A 17443-nucleotide genomic window follows, 5' to 3' on the forward strand; every position below is an offset into this window, starting at 1 on the left:
ATCCCATGAGAGTAAGGCTCACTTTCACCTCTCCCCTCTTCCACTCTATTGTAAAAGTTCTTTCTTGTCTCTTTTGTGTGAGATAATTTGTTATATTCTACCTCTCCCTTTCTCTCGATCACAGTAACTTCACCTCAACAGTTAATTTTATTTTTTAGGCATTCCCTTCTTCATATTCAGTTCACCCTGTGCCCTCTGTGTGTGTGTGTGCATATATATGTGTGTATACACACATACACACACATATACACATACATACGTACACATATACATACATATATATATAGTATACACATACATACACAAATATATATATATATAAATATATACATATACACATCTATATACACATACATATATAATCCCTCTAACTACCCTAATACTGAGAAAGGTCTCATGAGTTCCAAATATAACTTTTCCATGTAGGAATGTGAATAGTTCAACTTTAATGAGTCCCTTATGGTTTCTTTTTCCTGTTAATCTGTTCCTGTTTCTCTTGATTCTTGTATTTGAAAGTCAAATTTTCTATTCAACTCTGGTCTTTTCAACAAGAATGCTTAGAAGTCCTCTATTTCATGGAAATTCTATTTTTTGCCCTGAAGTGTTATACTCAGTTTTGCTGGGCTGGTGATTCTTGATTTTAATCCTAGCTCCTTTGTCCTCTGGAATATCATATTCCAAGCCCTTTGATCCCTTAGTGTAGAAGCTGCTAAATTCTGTTTTAGCCTGACTGTATTTCCACAATCCTTGTATTGTTTCTTTCTGATTGCTTGTGATTATTTTCTCCTTGACCTGGGAATTCTGGAATTTGCCTATAACATTCCTAGGAGTTTTCCTTTTGGGATCTCTTTTAGGAGGTGATCAGTGAATTCTGTCCATTTCTATTTTACCCTCTGCTTCTAGAATATCTGGGCTGTTTTCCTTGATAATTTCTTGGAAGATGATGTTTTTTTATCACTAGACCAATAATAATAATTTTAAAATTACCTCTCCTGGATCTATTTTCCAGGTCAGTTGATTTTACAATGAGATATTTCACATTGTCTTCTATTCTTTCATTCTTCTGTTTTTGTTTTATAATTTCTTGATTTCTCATAAAGTCATTAGCTTCCATTTTCTTAAGCAAAGCTGATTGATTAATTTATTTGTTGCCACATACTTGCCCACTCTTTTCCAATCCTAGAATTTTTTTAGTGTGTAATTTATTCATTTTTCAGTTCTCAACATTCACTTCCATAAGAATTTAATTTTGTTTTATAATGTCTTATTTTCTCATAAAGTCATTAGCTTCCATCTGCTCAATTCTAATTTTTAAAGAACTATTTTCTTCAGTGAGCTTTTGAACCTTCTTTTCCATTTGGCCAATTCTGCTTTTTAAAGGATTCTTCTCCTCATTGGTTTTTTGGACCCCTTTTGCCATTTGGGTTAGCCTATTTTTAAAGGTGTTATTTTCTTCAGCATTTTGGGACGACTCCTTCAGCAAGCTGTTGACTTGTTATTCATCTTTTCTTGCATAACTCTCCTTTCTCTTCTCAATTTTTCCTCTATTTCTCTTACTTGCTTTTCAAAATCCTTTTTGAGCTCTCCCATGGCCTGAGACAATTTCATATTTTTTTTGGAGGCTTTAGATGTAGGAGAACCTTGACCTTAATATCTTCCTCTGGTTGTATGCTCTGATCTTCCTTATCCTATAGGATGGAAGAAAATATTCACCAAGAAAGTAACCTTCTATAGTTTTACTTTTTCCCCTTTTTGGACATCTTCCCAGCCTACTACTTGACTTCTGAGTTCTTTGTTAAGAGGAGGCTATACTACTCCAAGTTTCAGCAGTTTTGTGCAGCTGTTTTTCAGAGATATCTCTAGAGACCTATAAGTTCTCAGTTCCTCCAAAGAGGTATAATATCAAGGGAGAGGTGTTTACTCCTCTTCTGGCCTGTGCTCTGGTCTGTGAGCAACCATAAGCACTCTTTTCTGCCCTGGAGCTGCAAGCAGATTTCCCTCTGCACAGCTGCCACCAACTCCTCTATTCCAGTACCCCTCCTCACCTCACGACTGCCACTCAGGACTGAGACCCAGATCAGCCACTCGATTCCCCCACTGTCTGTAGGCTGTGAACTTTAGAAGCAGCCTCCACTGTGGCAGTGGCTGCAGCTGGCCCTGGGGCTGGGGCAAAACCACACTCCTCTCTCACTCAAGTGAGAGAGCTTTCTCACTGATCTTTGAAGCTGTCTTTGGCATTTGTGGGTTGAGAAGTCTGGAAATCACAGCAGCTGCCAATGAAACAGTGTCCTGAGGCCTGCTCCAGTCCCACCTGTGCTAGTGCAGTGCTTCACTCCTAGCCTGGTACAAAAGCCCCTTCTTTCTGTCAGTCTTTCAGATTGTCTTGGGCTAGACATCTGTTTCATTTTGTCATTTTTGTGTCTTCTGCTGCTCTAGGATTTGTTTATAGTCATTTTTTACAGGTATTTTGAGGGGTTCTTGGGGGAGAGCTCAAGGAGATTCCTGTTTCTACTCCACTATCTTGGCTCCATCCCAAGAAGCTTACATTCTTTCACCAGGAGTAAGGAGTAACAGAAAGATAGTCTAAGTGCCTCAGAAGTATTCCCAATGTGTAAAGGATCTAATGATATTGTAAAGTACTTCAGGATATTGAGGAAATTCTCTCTAAAAGATGTGAAGAATGTGGACAAGTATGAAGGCTAGGGCTAGAAGGAATAAATGAGTTGTAATCTGCATCAGTGAAGGGAGTACCTATGCTGCCATGAAAATATTGGAAAAAAACAGCTCCACCAAAGTATCAAAATAAGTAGAATCTAGGATGTGCTACTATCTCCTCAAATTCAACTTGTTCAGAACTTGAACTCACTCTATTTACTCTCAAATCAGCTCTTTTTCTCACCTTTACCATCTTCGTCAATGGTTCCATCATACTCCCAGCTACTCAGGTTCAAAACTTCAGTGTTATCTTTTGTTTTTTTTCCTTTACTGTCCGAATCTAGTCCTACAATCTCATCATCCTTTCAATTTTTCATAATTTTTGCCCCTCATATCCACTGTTACAAATCTAGTCAGACCTCATCAATTTGTATTCCTGTAACATATCCCTTTCAAGTCACAGAATTTCAGAGCTAGAAGATACTTTAAAAAGCCTAATCCAACTTTATCATTTGGTAGATGTGGTAATCCATAGCCTACTGATATCAAGCTCATTTTCCTGAAATGCTACTTTGACCCTCCTTTGTTAAACCAAACGAGCAAAATCAGTTGCACTACAACCAACACACCATTACCACAAAGATGGGCTTTAGAGTGGAGCTACCCTGTTTAGGTATCCTTCCACCAACATTAGAAAAAACCACTAGAGTACTAGAGTTGGCAAGTACTCTGCTTTGAGTCACAATACCCCAGAGCCCTCAATTACCATTAAGCCCCCATGGACTAGATGTGGAAGCCCAAAACTACTGGCACATGTGGGAACCAACTTACTCCACCCTGCTTCCAACCCATCACATGATAAAAGTAACACCCCAGCCCTTTATAGCTGTTGAGCACCCAGACACCAGGCCTCTCCCCACTAAGACTGGACAGGATGAGAGCCTTCAGAACACTAGGCCTCCTGCTACCATAACTTCATTCAGTCCTTATACTATGGTAACAGGCCCAACCTGGAGTCTATTAATTCCATAGCAGTCAACAGCCTAGAAAAGTTGAAGAGCTGGTATGATAAGGAATACAAAGAAAGTGAGTGCTTTTGGAAACAAAGACAGGTAACTCAGATAAAGGATCATGCCTCACATTTACATAGAACTTAATGAAACTATTTTCACATATATGGGATAACAGCAACCTTGTAGAGTAGGCAATAAACATTATCCCTATTTTAAGGGTGAGGAAACTACATTGAAACCTACCTGGTGGAATAGTTCCCTATAAAACCAGGCCCAATATTATAAAGCACATTAAGATTTCCTTTCCAGCTGTCATCTGGTGGTGCAATTCCTCCCATATTGCTATTAAGACAGAAACAAACAAACAAACAAAAAAACACATTAAAAGTTGAGAAATTACAGTTCTTCAGATGGAGTCATACACAGTGATGATAGTGATAAAAAATAATAATTCTCGACACTGAAATACTAACTTAAGGATTTCAAAATAATTTCCATATTTGACTCTCAAAAAATGGCACTGTGAGATCCTAAAGATATAAAGATCACAATTTTAGGAAGATCACAAGATTAGGAAACCAGAAGAGTATTCCTGCATTTCCTCCCTTCTACATCATCACCTCTCCTCACCCCCAAGCCCACCACCACCCATTCTTTTCCTGAGTGTTTATAACAGAGACACATTAAATCCAAAATACTTTGCACACAGAACAGAGACCATTAAGCATATAGCAGACGCTGTGCTACTTATTGAGTAAGGAAAGGAGGATTCATTGTAACCCATGAGAGAAACTTCAAGGTCATGTTTAACTCATTCTTCTGGTTAACCCTTTGCATCCTTTTATTCTTCTAAATTATGCCTCAACAATTTCTCAAATCCTATTTTTTTCTTTTCTCTCTAATCACCACAATTTCAGGCCCTCAACATCTCTTACTTAGATTATTTGTGATAGTCCCCTCAACTCAACACACATCTATTCATTCAGTACCTACTATGTGTGAGGATATTCTAGAAGACACTGGAAAAACAAAGACACAAATGTAATAATGCCTTCCCTCTCAAGGAGTTTGCACTATATGTAGAGTACTGTAATATAACATGGATGCAAAAACATACAAGGTAAAGATAAAGTAATCTGAGGAAGTAGAAGACAGTAGAACCTGAAGGAATCAAGAGGGCTTTCACGGTAAAGAGAGTACATGAACTTCACCCTTTGAAAAAGATAAAGAATCAAAGAAATCCACACACGGGAAAGAGTGTATAAAAATGCATATGGTTGGGATAGAGAATGTCAAATTCAGGAGAGAACTAGTCATGGAAAATAATGTGAAGGGAAGTAATATAAAATAAGGTTGGAAAGATATGTTAGAGTGAATTTGTGCAGGGCTGTATTTGTTATGTTGAAGGGTTCTTGTCCTAGAGGTAATGGGTATCCATTGAAGAATTTTGAGCAGACTAGAAATTTATTTGGAGTTGTTTTAAAGATGAGCATGAGATAAAGCTAGAAGACAATGTTGGAGCCTTAAAAGACATAGAGTTCCTTAAAAGTCAATGAAGGAATGCTATTTGGGCAGCCAAGCAGAGGATGACTTAGAGAAAGGACATATGGAAGAACAGATGTGAATTAGGAAGTTACTTATACAATTAAGCAAGAAATGACAAGGGCCTAAACTACAGTAGGCTGGTGGCCATGTGAGTGGAAAGGAAATGGAAGCAAGAGACACTGTTAGTGAAATTACTACAGAGGTCAAGATGAGCAAAGAAGAAAGAGAAGTGGGCCCATTGTAGAGTCCTGGTCTCACCCTACCCTGCTATACCTTTCATATCACTGCCTAAATAATTTTCCCAATGAATAAACTAACCTTCCCCCAACACATGTCACTCTTACCCTCAATATCCTTCAGTGTTTCCCCATTTTATGTAATTTAAATATACTCTTCATTGACTTTTAAGGAACTCTACGTCTTTTAAGATTCCAACATTATCTTTCTTTTTCTCACATTCATCTTTAAAAGAAACTAGTCCACTCATTTCCCCCTCTTCTTGTCCTACCCAAACATAATCATCATCAACAACATTCTGAAGCAGAAAGGAACTTAAAGGCCATTTAATTTAACCCCATAATTCTACAGATGAAGAAAACAAAAAGTTAAGAGACTTACTCAAGGTCACATAGATAGGAAGTTTCAAAAGCAGGATTTGAACCCAAGTCCTCTGACTCTTTAATTAGAGTTCTTTCCATTTATTCCTGTTTACACTGTACCCCATAACTGAAATGTATGCAGCCCCTCACTGCTCAATTTCTGGGTTTGAAACCCTGCCCTTCTTTCAGGGAAAGTCCATGCCATTACCTCAATGAAGCCTCCTTGAATAGTCTTCCCTCATCAAAGTTCTCATAGAATGTGGTTTTCCCCATTGCAACTGTCTCTAGATCCTTTTACTTGTAGTTCTCAGATCACAACAGCATCCTTACCCAAGAAAAACCCAAACTTTCTGGTTTTATTAATTATCCATCTGTTTTGTTCAGGCCTCTTTGGATCAAACTCATTGGTTCATTTGACAATCCTAAGTTCATTCTCATATAATAAGGAAGCTTTCTGCATAAAAGAGTTTTAGTACTTCACTATGTTATTAGCCAACTAGATATTTCTCCCTCCCTCCCTGTATCCAAAGTGGGAAAGTGATAGATAGAAATCACTTGTAACTAGTTTACCTCATTGCTTAGAGATTATAGAGTGCTAACATCCCTACAAAAGTCCACAAAGACAAGTCTTTCCATCACCTGTCTTTTCACCATTCAGTTCCCTAAGCACATGAAGTGTGTTTGGTTTCATCTTTGTATCTCCAGAGCACCTGGAGTATTTTACAAATCTAATAAAAAACTTGAAGGGAGGTAGAATATTTAATCCTGAAATAAAAAGAAATTCCTTAAAGAAGTTGGTTTGAGTTTTTGCAAAATACAGCAATAAAAAATCACAGAATTAGACCTCAAAAGGCCCTCCGATGGAATTTAATTAAATTTCAATTTTACAGATAAGGAAACTAAGGTCCAGGAAGTTGAAATAATCTGCCCAAGGTCACCCAGCAAGTTTTTGCTTGAGCTGGACTTGAGTCCAATTTTCTACATTCTCAATCAAGAGATCTTTCCATTATAATAAGACTATTTGACCTGAAGGGGGAAAACCATAAAATATAAAGGAATTTAAATTATAAGTTCACCTTGTACCTGATTCTTACAGAATGCTAGATTCTTTTGATTTTCAAAGGTAACATTGGCTATACTCATCCTAACTAAAGTTCATCATCTTTCATCATGCTCAGGTTCAACAGCTAATGTCCATTAGCAATCAGTACTAGTAGAGAGGATATTTCCTCATCTGTAAAATGAGAAGATTTGGACTTGATAACCGTGAAGGTCCCATCCAATTTGAAATTTATCATCATACAACAGGACGTTATGGTCAGATAGAGAAATCTGAGAATTTTTTAGTGGGTGGTAGACCAAATTATGAATGATCATGAGAATCAAGGATATGGCTATCTGAGTTGGAGTGATGGTACAAGTCATGGGAGTTGAGGAGTTGAAAGAATTGGAAAACAAGGAGATTTATGGGACATTAATATAAATATATATACTGAAATCCTCAATTATAAGAGCAGTGAATGGGATCAAGAAGAAGATTGTGAACTACATACTGAAACCTTGATAAAAGAGGAAGAAGGATGTCAGGGTTGGTGGGTAAAGCCCCCTAGAACTTGAATACAGTGATTTTTCACAGTTAAATACATCAAAGGAGGAGAGATTACTAAATGGCAGAAGTGGTAATGAGGTGGAAATGGCAATTTTCTTCACTGCATATTATTTTAGAAAGAAATCCAATATTCCAATAAATCTATCATCTCAATGATGAGGGTGTTTCAACCAACAACTCATATTGTAACCCATCTAGGTCTGCGTCTTCTTTAACCTCTCTCCATGTCCTCCCATAAGTTTGCCACCCAACATGGTGGGAACTTCCTGGAGTTCTCGATCCTATGAGGACACAGACGTGTCAGAAAGTCAGTCAAAGGATTTTCGCTCCTTCTGGTCACGTGACCAAACATTAAAAAAACAAAAAAAAAATTCCTTTATGAAGCATGGCATAGTGGACTCAGAGTCAAGAAATTCAGATTCAAATCTCATCCTGAATGCTTACAACTGTGCAGTCCAAAACAAGTCACAACCTCCAAGCCTCAGTTTCCTCATATGAAAAATGGGAACAGCACTTAATTCACAGTGCTGTTGTGAGGATCAAGAGAAAATATATTTGAAGCAAACTTTAAAGTGTGATATAAATATGAGAAGTTATCATCATCATTACATCATTTATACTATTTCCCCTTTGTTACTTTTGGTTTGTGATGTGTCGCATGCCTACCATACATCTCTCCATCATCATCTGGGTCATCCTCAGCTTCATTCCTTAGATTGTAATGTTCCATAACTAGTTTTGCAAGTTCAAAAGCAGTATATAAATGTTAGGTCTTATTATTACAGCATAATAAGGAATATTTTCTCAGGAGTGTTTAGTTTCCAATGAAGAATACCATACAGAGTGTTCTTTTCAAAATCCAATAAAATAAGCAAATTTTTACTGGTATCTGCTATTGCTAAGCCACTGTGCTATGGGAACTACAAAAAAATTGTAACAACAACAATAATAACCACCATTTTTATGGCACTTTCAAGTTAGTTAAATGTTTTAAACAGATATATGTACATGCGTTTATATCACATTTATGTGTGTGCATCTAACCAGTGGTCCCTATTTTTAAATATGTAAACACAAAAAGCACTGAAATTATCCACACCCACAATTCAATACATGTCACAATTCAATTCTATAAATATTTATTAAACATCTATTGTTTCTAAGGCACTGCATTAGACAGAGTGAATACAGGACTGAAAATAAATAGCCCTCAGAGCTTGCATTCTACAAAGAGTCTGGAGAAGTACACATGTATTTCTGGCTGCTGTCCAGGTATTTTTATACCATGCCTCTTGGTTTTAGACTTGACCACCAATCCAGCCCTCCAGCTCTTGCCTTGGGCTTTGAGTTCTTGATTAGTGAGCATTCCATATCTGTCCCAACCCACACCAACTACACTGTTCTTTATCATCTTCATACTTTCCTGTTGCTCTCCCATTCCCTTTTTTCCACTGCTAGTTCTGGGAAGAGTAATCAAATAAACACTTCCATTTGCAGAAAAAAAATGTATTAAACAATTGTCATAGGTCTCTACTCACCAATTGTAGATCAAAATATCCCTCCCTGGCCACCATGTTGTCTTTCTCTAAAATTTAACAAATCCTGTTTCACTCACTGATCCAAAATATATATGGCAAATTAAGTCAGAGGCAGAATAAGAGACATATCAGGAAAGGTTCCTCAGAAAGTAGCACCCATGCTGAATGTTAAAGACAAGAATTCTAAAATGCAGAGATGAAGGGAGATTGTGTTCATTCCAACCAAGATGATACATGATCACTTGCAAAATTAATTTCATTGATGATAAGGATCACTTCTATAGTGGAAAAAGAATGTCCCAGTAAGATGCTTACAGAAAGACTTTTTAATAGTACCTTATAGTTCAATGGACTCATCCTTCTCCCACGAACTCTTTAAGTTCAATTATCATCTCTATTCAGATGGCTCCAAAGTCTATCTGTCTGGGCCTAATTTAGAACTCCAGAATGGCATCTCCTATGTAGGATCATATATCTAAAGTTGGTAAAGACTTCAGAGGCCATCCAGGCCAAATCATTCATTTTACAAAGGAGGAAACTGAGACACAGGAAAGTTAAATTACTTGACTTCAAACTCAAGACCAACATAAAAAAGATCAATTCTCCCCTCCTCAAAACTCCTTATTTCTGGTAAAATCGTCTTTGACTCCTCTCCTCTCTCTCCCTCTCTCTCTCTCTCTCTCTCTCTCTCTCTCTGTCTCTCATTAGTTCCTAAATTCCTTCAATCCTACATCTGTGACATCTCTTACATGACATTCCCCTACCTTTCTCCACTAATACTGCCAGCATAATTGTTCAAAAAGCTACTAAAATAACCTTCTTAAGACACAAGTCTAACTCCTGTCACTGTTCTTCTTGTACTTCCACGTATTCTGGGATAAAATAAAATTTATTACCTTAGACTTTAAAGCTGTCTGCATTTGGCTCCAACCCATCTTTTAACAGTCTTATTTTACTTTACTAGCCCTCGTTCATACAAGTTATCTTTCAGTAAAACCAGACTAGTAAATATTCCTCAGGCTTAACATGCATCTCTGTATATTCACACGTGCCATACTCAATACCTGGAATATATTCCCTCTTCATTTTCATCTTTTAGAATTACCTGCCACTAAGGTTCAAGTCCTGATGCTACCACATAAACTTCCCTAACTGCCCCAAATGAATGTGTTCTCTCTCTTCTTAAATACACTGAGAGTATATTGTCTGAATCCCTTCAATGTTCCCCTACCATGCATTATATTTATCTGTATATATGCTATATCCTGTGGCAATAAAATATAAGTTCCCTTAATTTAGGGACTGCCATTTTTATCTATGTATCTCTAACACATATTACAATGTATGTTATTAAAGAAAATGTGTCGAATGAATGATTAAAATGCTATTTTAAGAAGATTAAGCTGGAGGCACTATGTAAGAATGAGAGGTTAGTTAGTGGTAGGAAGACCAGTTAGAAGGCTACTGAAAGAAGCAATAGGCCATGAAATAAGGACCCAAGCTTGAGTGAGGGGAATGGGAATGATAAGAAAAAAATGGATGCAAGAGATGATGAAAAGGAAGATTCAAAATTATTAAGTTAACAGATTGGATGTGGAGGATATAGAAGAGGGAGGAATCAAACACAGCTAACTATTGTTACAGTATTACTATTAATAGAACTAAGTAAGTCAAGAGGAGAAAGCAATGTTGAGAGATTCTGAGATTAGTTTTACATGGGTTAACTTTGGGATAATATCAAGAAATGAAAAGAATGTATCCACAAATGCAGAAAAAGGATTATCAGGAGAAGAGTTAGAACCAGAGATATAGATTTCAGGTGACAGGTGGAACCATGTAAAATGAATTCCAATAGACAAGGTAAAGAAATTCCCTCCACCAATGCAAATCAGCTTGTCTCCACTTGATAATCTTAAAGAATTGCCTACAATAGAGGAGTGTCAAATATGCCCAAACCAGATTAAAAATGTACTTGGGAAATGTTTAAGAAAATAAAACTGCAACACAACACAGAAAATGTTAATTTATGATTTTCTATATCAATCAGAAACTTACAGAGATCTATTTTATTTGAGCTTAGCACCACTGGTCTAGAGCTCTGAGAGACAATAAGTGTCAAGAGGCTACACTCTGAAACCAGTATTTCCTAGCTCCAAGGCCATCTCTCTATCCACTATGCCATACAGCCTATGCTTTTAGTCATATAAAAGAGAAACCTACTGTCCAAATGTCTCCCCTTTTTTAGTTCCTATTTTTAAAAGAAGTTATTGAATCATGAAATTATTATTTTAACTTTTAATAGGAAGCATATAAATTAGTTTTAGGATTAAGAACTAGTCTTTTGGAGCAAAATTATCTTAATCTTGCATCCAAGCATAAGACTTTACCGTAATAATATCTCTGCATCATGATATCCAATGGGATGTACTGGGATTTGGGGTATTCCCACTCCTTCATTTTCTGCATACCTGAAGGTGTATTCTGAAAAACCAAGTGCATTTTCTAAGTAATATGCCATTTTCTATTTCACAAAGTTAAAATTTTTTTATCATTCTTCACAATGGTAAAACAGATTATAGAAATAACTGATTTTCATTCTCCACCATCCCCACCCAGAAGACCTTTGAATAAAAGAAGTCAGTGTGTAAGTGTCATTTTCCTTTTTCACAGACATTATTCTCACGTTATTGTATTCTGAGAGGCAGTATGGCATGATGGATAGATAGGACCTTGGAACCAAGAAAGACCTAGGTTTAAGGCTTGCCTGATAGAAATTGGTTCAATGACTCTGGGCAAGCTGCACAGTATGCCAGGTATATCTGTCCACCCTACATTAGAAGAGAGAGCTCCTTCAACCAGGAGTTCCATAGACCAATGAAACCACAAATCCAAAGCCCATCCCACCTGTTACATTTCTACATACTATCATCACTACATCTTCTATACTATCCAAAGTTTCAGTAATAAAAAATTTGTAACTTTTTCACATTTATCATATGAGATTTCTTTAAAATCTGCTTCAATTCAACTTATTTATTTAGTCTTTACAATTTTCTTTTGATATTTAGATCATTTAACTCCCTAGAGAAGTTCTGAATTTCTGCTTGGAACATCTGCCATAAAACAAATGATGGGAAAAGAGAACTTGGCCAATATAAACCACAAAGAATGGGGGGAGAAAAGGCAAAATGTAACACAAAAAGAACCATTTATAAAGATCTTGTTGAAATAAAAAGTTTTCCCTCTAGATAACAAAAAATCTTTGTAAATTTTAAAAAACACTTTGGTATCTCTTTCAAATAGAAATGTAATATTTGACTGAAGTAAAATTAAAAAAAAAAAGATTAGCAAATGACTTAATTCATTCAAACTCAACATTTATTGTCTGCTACTCTGGGCCAGGCATTGATCTACACTAGTAATAAAAAGATAAAAACAAAGCAGACTCTGTTCTCCAGGAGTTTATATTTTCCCAGAGGAAATTGTTCTTGTTCAGTTGTTCAGTTGTGTCTGACTTTGTGACCCCATGGATCATAGCATTTCAGGCCCTTTAACCCAGAGGGAATAACACAAAAAAATTTAAATAGAAAATAATACACAAACTAACTAGAAAGTAATTTCTAGGGCAGGGCAGGTAGGTGGCACAGCAGATAGAGTACCAGTCCTAGAGCCAAGAAGACTCATCTTCCTGTCCTCAGACATCTACTAGACATGTGAGGTTGGACAAGTCACTTAACCCTGTTTGCCTCAATTTCCTCATCCGTAAAATGAGCTAGACAAGAAAACAGCAAACCACTCCAGTATCTTTCACAAGAAAACCGTAAATGGGGTCACAAAGAGTCAGATACAACTGAAACAAGTGAACAACAGTTTCAAGAGTAGCAAAGAGACCACTAACAACAGATGGAATAGGCCTCTTGTAGATATATGGTACTTGTGAGAAGGGAAGGAAGCAAGTACTTATTCAACACCTCCTACGTCCCAGGCATTGTGCTAAGTGACTTACCAAGGATCACACAGCTATTTAGTGTCTGACACTTGATTTTAACTGAAGTCTTTCTGATTCCAGGGTCCATGCTCTAGCCAGTGCTCCACCTCGCTGCCTCACTTGAGCTAAGCCTTAAAAAAAATTAAGTATTACAAGAGGCAGAGGTGAGGTGGTGAGACTGGGAGGACAGTCTATGCAAAATTACGGATATTAAAGATGGAAAGTTATACAACAAGTTGGTCTAATTTGGCTGGAATGTGGAGCATGTAAAAGGGAATAATGTGAAGTTAGTATAGAGAGATAGGTGGGAACCAGATTATGAAGAGTTTTAAATACCATAAGAATTTATAGATTTTACTCTAGAGGAACTAGGAAATTCAGGGTTGTAGAGGAGGGTGGAGGGGCAAGACTGAAGGTAATGAGATCAATTAGTAGGCTAATATAATAGTCCAGATGAGAGGTGATGAATGTCTAAACTAGGGTGGTGGCTTCAATAATGGAGAGAAAGGACACATTATGACAGATTTGGGCGAAGTAGAATTGACAAAAGCTGACAAATGATTGGATATGAAGGATGAGGAAAAGAGGAAAATTAGAAGATGACTCTGAAATTACAAACCTGAATGAGTGACTGACTGGAAGGACAGTGGTATCCTCAACAGACACAGGAAAGGTAGAAAATGGAATAAGTTTTTGAGAAAAGAGAATGAATTTTATTTTGGACACAGAGTTTCTATGCCTAAGGGACATCAGATGGAGATGTCTAACAGGAGGCTGGAGATGTGGGGTTTGAGTTAAAGAGAATTGTGGACTAGATTTAGGAGTCAACTGCATAGAAATGATTATTGAACAAATGAGAGCTGATGAGATTAATAAGAGTATAAAGAGAAGAAGAGAGGGCCAAGGAGCTAAGATAGGTAAAACCATGAAGGGAGATGAGGGTAGAACCTGGCATGATTTAACAAACAATTCTGAGAAGGAGATGGTGAGAGAATCAGGAGACAGAAATTTGATGAAAACTCAGGGAAAAGAATGTATCCAAGAGCTGTTGTTCGTCTTTTGTACTTGAAGAGACCAATGGCATCAGAATGTTGGGGTCAAGGTAAATTTGTTCAACTATGCCTGATCAGTCCAACACAAGCTGGGAAGGCTCTACCACAGGTCAGGCACAAATACTTCATTTAAACATTTAGGTTGGAGAGGTCTCTAGATTTGCGCATCTCACATTTCCTCTGTGCTACTGTGATTCTGCTTTGCTCATACAGCATAGAGCTTTCTTTGATGTGTACATGCCATGCTAGGCAATCCTGGGTTAGCATCTCCCATGTTTCACAATCTATACTAAAATTCTTCAGAGAGACCTTGAGAATGTCCTTGTATATGATCTCCATGTGAATGCTTGTCCTGTGAAAGTTATCCATAAAATAATCTTTTAGGTAAATTTATATTAAACATTCAGTCCCATCAGAATTTCACTGTCTGTAGTAGAGTTTGAATGCTTGGCAGCTCAGTTAGAGGGAGGACCTCAGTGTCTAGTACTTTATCTTGCCAGGTGATGTTCAGAATCTTCCTAATTCAAAGGGAGGATCATAGAGTATGATGTGGTCCACAGTGTCAAATACGATATCTCATCAGTATCCTCAGTCCCTTTCACTGGAGGGCGGAGAAAAAAACTCCTCCCAAAGGTCTCATTTAAAGAGGGCTCAGAGATTCAGTCAACTCTTTATTTCCCACTAACCACACTCCTTAGATTCAACTTCACCACCATCATATCCCTGAACCATGCTTCTCCCCACACACTTTTCAGCTTTCTTATGTGTACTGTCTTCCCCATTAGACTCCTTTGAGGGCAGGGACTGGTTTTTTCCCCCCTAATTTGTATTTCCAGCACTTAGCACAATGCCTGTCACATAGAAAGTGCTTAATGTTTTGTATTGTATTATACTGAATTGTATCATAACAGGAAGTCAGAAAGGATAAAGACAAAAAAAATTAACAGGTCCTGAAACCCACCATTCTAAGGTGTGTTATTCTGGCAGGTATTTTGGAGTTTTGGGTTTACTAATACTGTATTCTCTACAATCTGAACACATAGAGGGTTATGAATTTCAGGCACTAAATATAACATTACTATAGCTATCAAAGCAAGCAGTCTCTCCTATAATTATTTTAGTCATATTAACATTAATATGATACGTGAAAAAGCATTTTAAAGTATTTGGTAAAAAGTCATCTAATTTTTAACTTCTCTGGACACCTCAATTTTCCCATCTATAACAAGGGTTTGGAATAAATGACCTCTAAATCACAATTTTATGAATTCAAGATGTCATCATTAAACAAGATGTTATTTTAATCTTCACCTCTCCCCCCCCAATGTTTATGTTGCCATTAAATCAGGGAGGCCTGTGAAACTCTGGAAAGGTGGAAAATTTGTAACAGGTATGCTGCTCACCTTTAGCTGGGTACCCTGGAGTGAGAGGATCACCTGCTCCATTCAGATTTAATACATTCCCTCGCTGGGCAACATCTCCAGGAAGGTTCCATCCATTGGGATAGGGAAGTACTCCAGGAGCTAAGTAATCAGCTGGATCTGAGTACAAAATAATCCCTATGGCTCCAGCTAACATGGCATTCTTAACCTGCAAAGTCAAAGTAAAAGAGATAAAGCCAACATGGCAACACCTGATTATTGCAGTCAACTTTGACTCCCCTGCCATGCCAACTCTATTCCCCAAAATGATATCTTACTTTATTTCCTCTGAAGATTTTCCCATATCTAGCAATAACAATTTTTCCAGTGCAATTGATTTTCATGTCCCGTTCTAACTTGAAAAAATCTTCAGTACGTGCATAGTTCACATAAATAAGATCTCCCTGGATGGAAAAATACAAGATCACAGCTTTAAAATTTAACTGATAGTATCATTAATAAGTCAACCAAAGAATCAATTTATACCATAATACAATATAACCACAAACTGCTTTTAAATCATTATATATTTGGGCCCGTATATATGTTGGTGACTTGCTATGTCAGGAAAGTGACAATACATGGAAAATATGCTTTAATAATTGAATAATTCTGTTTCAAGTTATCTTAATGACTTACTTGAATCATAAGAAACTGAAAAAATAAAATCCATTTAAAATATCTAAACATAGCATTGTTTTAAAAATTTCTATTATAAAAAAAGTTAAACATCAGCTCAATATGCATGAATGAAAAATAATTAAATGTTTATTATGTACTCACTGCTCTAAGCACTAGGGATGCAAAAGGAAAATCAAAACAAAAACTAATGCTTTCCCTCAAAAAGTTTATATTCTTAAACAAGCAAATAACACAATAGCAGGGGAGTAGTGTAGTAGCTTTCCAATGGCACAAATAGGATTGGGATACAGTGGTTTGGAAAATTACAAAAAATGACTAGAGTCATGGGGGATTCAACTGATACACTCTTTCAAGAAGCAAAGGCAATACTGATTTGATTACTGTGCCTGAATTAGAAAGGGAAAAGCAAGGGATAATAAGTTATGTACCTGACAGATGTACCTGAGGCAGATGAGAAAGTGGCCAGGGAATAAAGAGAAGCAAAGCTCCAGGGCCTGCTTAGATATAGATGTCCATTATTATAAGTCACACTCACCAATCAGGATGCAGGTTGGAGGAGGGGGAAATGGGAAGGCTCTGGATACAAAAGAGTTATAATACTATTACCACGCAAAAACAGATAACCTTTTCTGACTATAAAGATGTATTCAACAATTTATCTCTTTCTTACTTCCAAGGACAGTATCTAATTCCTCGGTGCCTGTGCTTCATTGAACTTTAGTCTATGTATGAAATGTTATATAAACTTAAAAGGCGATTCCTCAAGGTCAGTCAGTCAATAACTTAGATATCTACACAAGATATCATATCACCAAAGAAATTTTTTAAGTTTTCAAGAGGCCATATCTTTTACATTACCTCTGGCACGCCTTGGGCTGAGAAAGCATTATATGGTGGGACAATCTCAGAAACATTTCCATATCCACCTGGGGGTATCTCAAAGAATGAAGTATTGAAAATCTAGGAGGGAGAATGTAGTAAGTTATAATGGATGGCTCTAAGTTATTAAACAATAACCCATTTTGCTCAGAAGTATATATAAAAATGCAATGCTCCCAATCCCACCCTTAGTACCATGTGTAACTCAGTGAGAAAATTCTATTAAGGGCACTGAAGAAAGAATTATTGTGATCACCAACTCAAAATGTCCCTAATCCAACTTATTTTTGCCCCCCAAACCACTTCTCTATCATAATATCATAGCATCATCTCTATTTCTGTCAATGGCATCATTGTAGCCTTCACCCAGTGATTAATGTTTGATATTTGGTCTTCAACAATTCCCACTCCTCCCTCAATCACCCAAATTCAATATGCCCTAAGTTCCATTTTTTCCACTTTCTCTTGAATCAGTCTCTTTTCTACTTGCACTGCTACCATC

The 17443-nt window shown here is 36.9% G+C and overlaps 1 protein-coding gene across 15 annotated transcripts in view; it reads right to left on the bottom strand.

The window, feature by feature from the left end:
- LOC140505428 (N-acetylated-alpha-linked acidic dipeptidase 2-like) overlaps positions 1-17443 on the bottom strand; it is a 238272-nt gene that overhangs the window by 194730 nt on the left and 26099 nt on the right. For 13 of the 15 annotated variants that reach the window (XR_011967495.1, XR_011967494.1, XM_072611410.1 and 10 more), the window contains 5 exons: positions 16921-17022; positions 15699-15824; positions 15403-15589; positions 11347-11440; positions 3912-4010 (listed from right to left, as the gene is read on the bottom strand). Coding sequence is in view for 13 of the 15 variants with exons in the window: in XM_072611410.1 (XP_072467511.1) it covers positions 3912-4010; positions 11347-11440; positions 15403-15589; positions 15699-15824; positions 16921-17022 (608 nt within the window). In the remaining 2 variants the exon portion in view is untranslated. The remainder of the gene's footprint in view (positions 1-3911; positions 4011-11346; positions 11441-15402; positions 15590-15698; positions 15825-16920; positions 17023-17443) is intronic. The other 2 variants (XM_072611413.1, XM_072611404.1) reach the window with 1 other exon arrangement.

Source organism: Notamacropus eugenii, chromosome 5 (assembly GCF_028372415.1).
Source record: "Notamacropus eugenii isolate mMacEug1 chromosome 5, mMacEug1.pri_v2, whole genome shotgun sequence".
NCBI classification, from domain to species: domain Eukaryota; kingdom Metazoa; phylum Chordata; class Mammalia; order Diprotodontia; family Macropodidae; genus Notamacropus; species Notamacropus eugenii.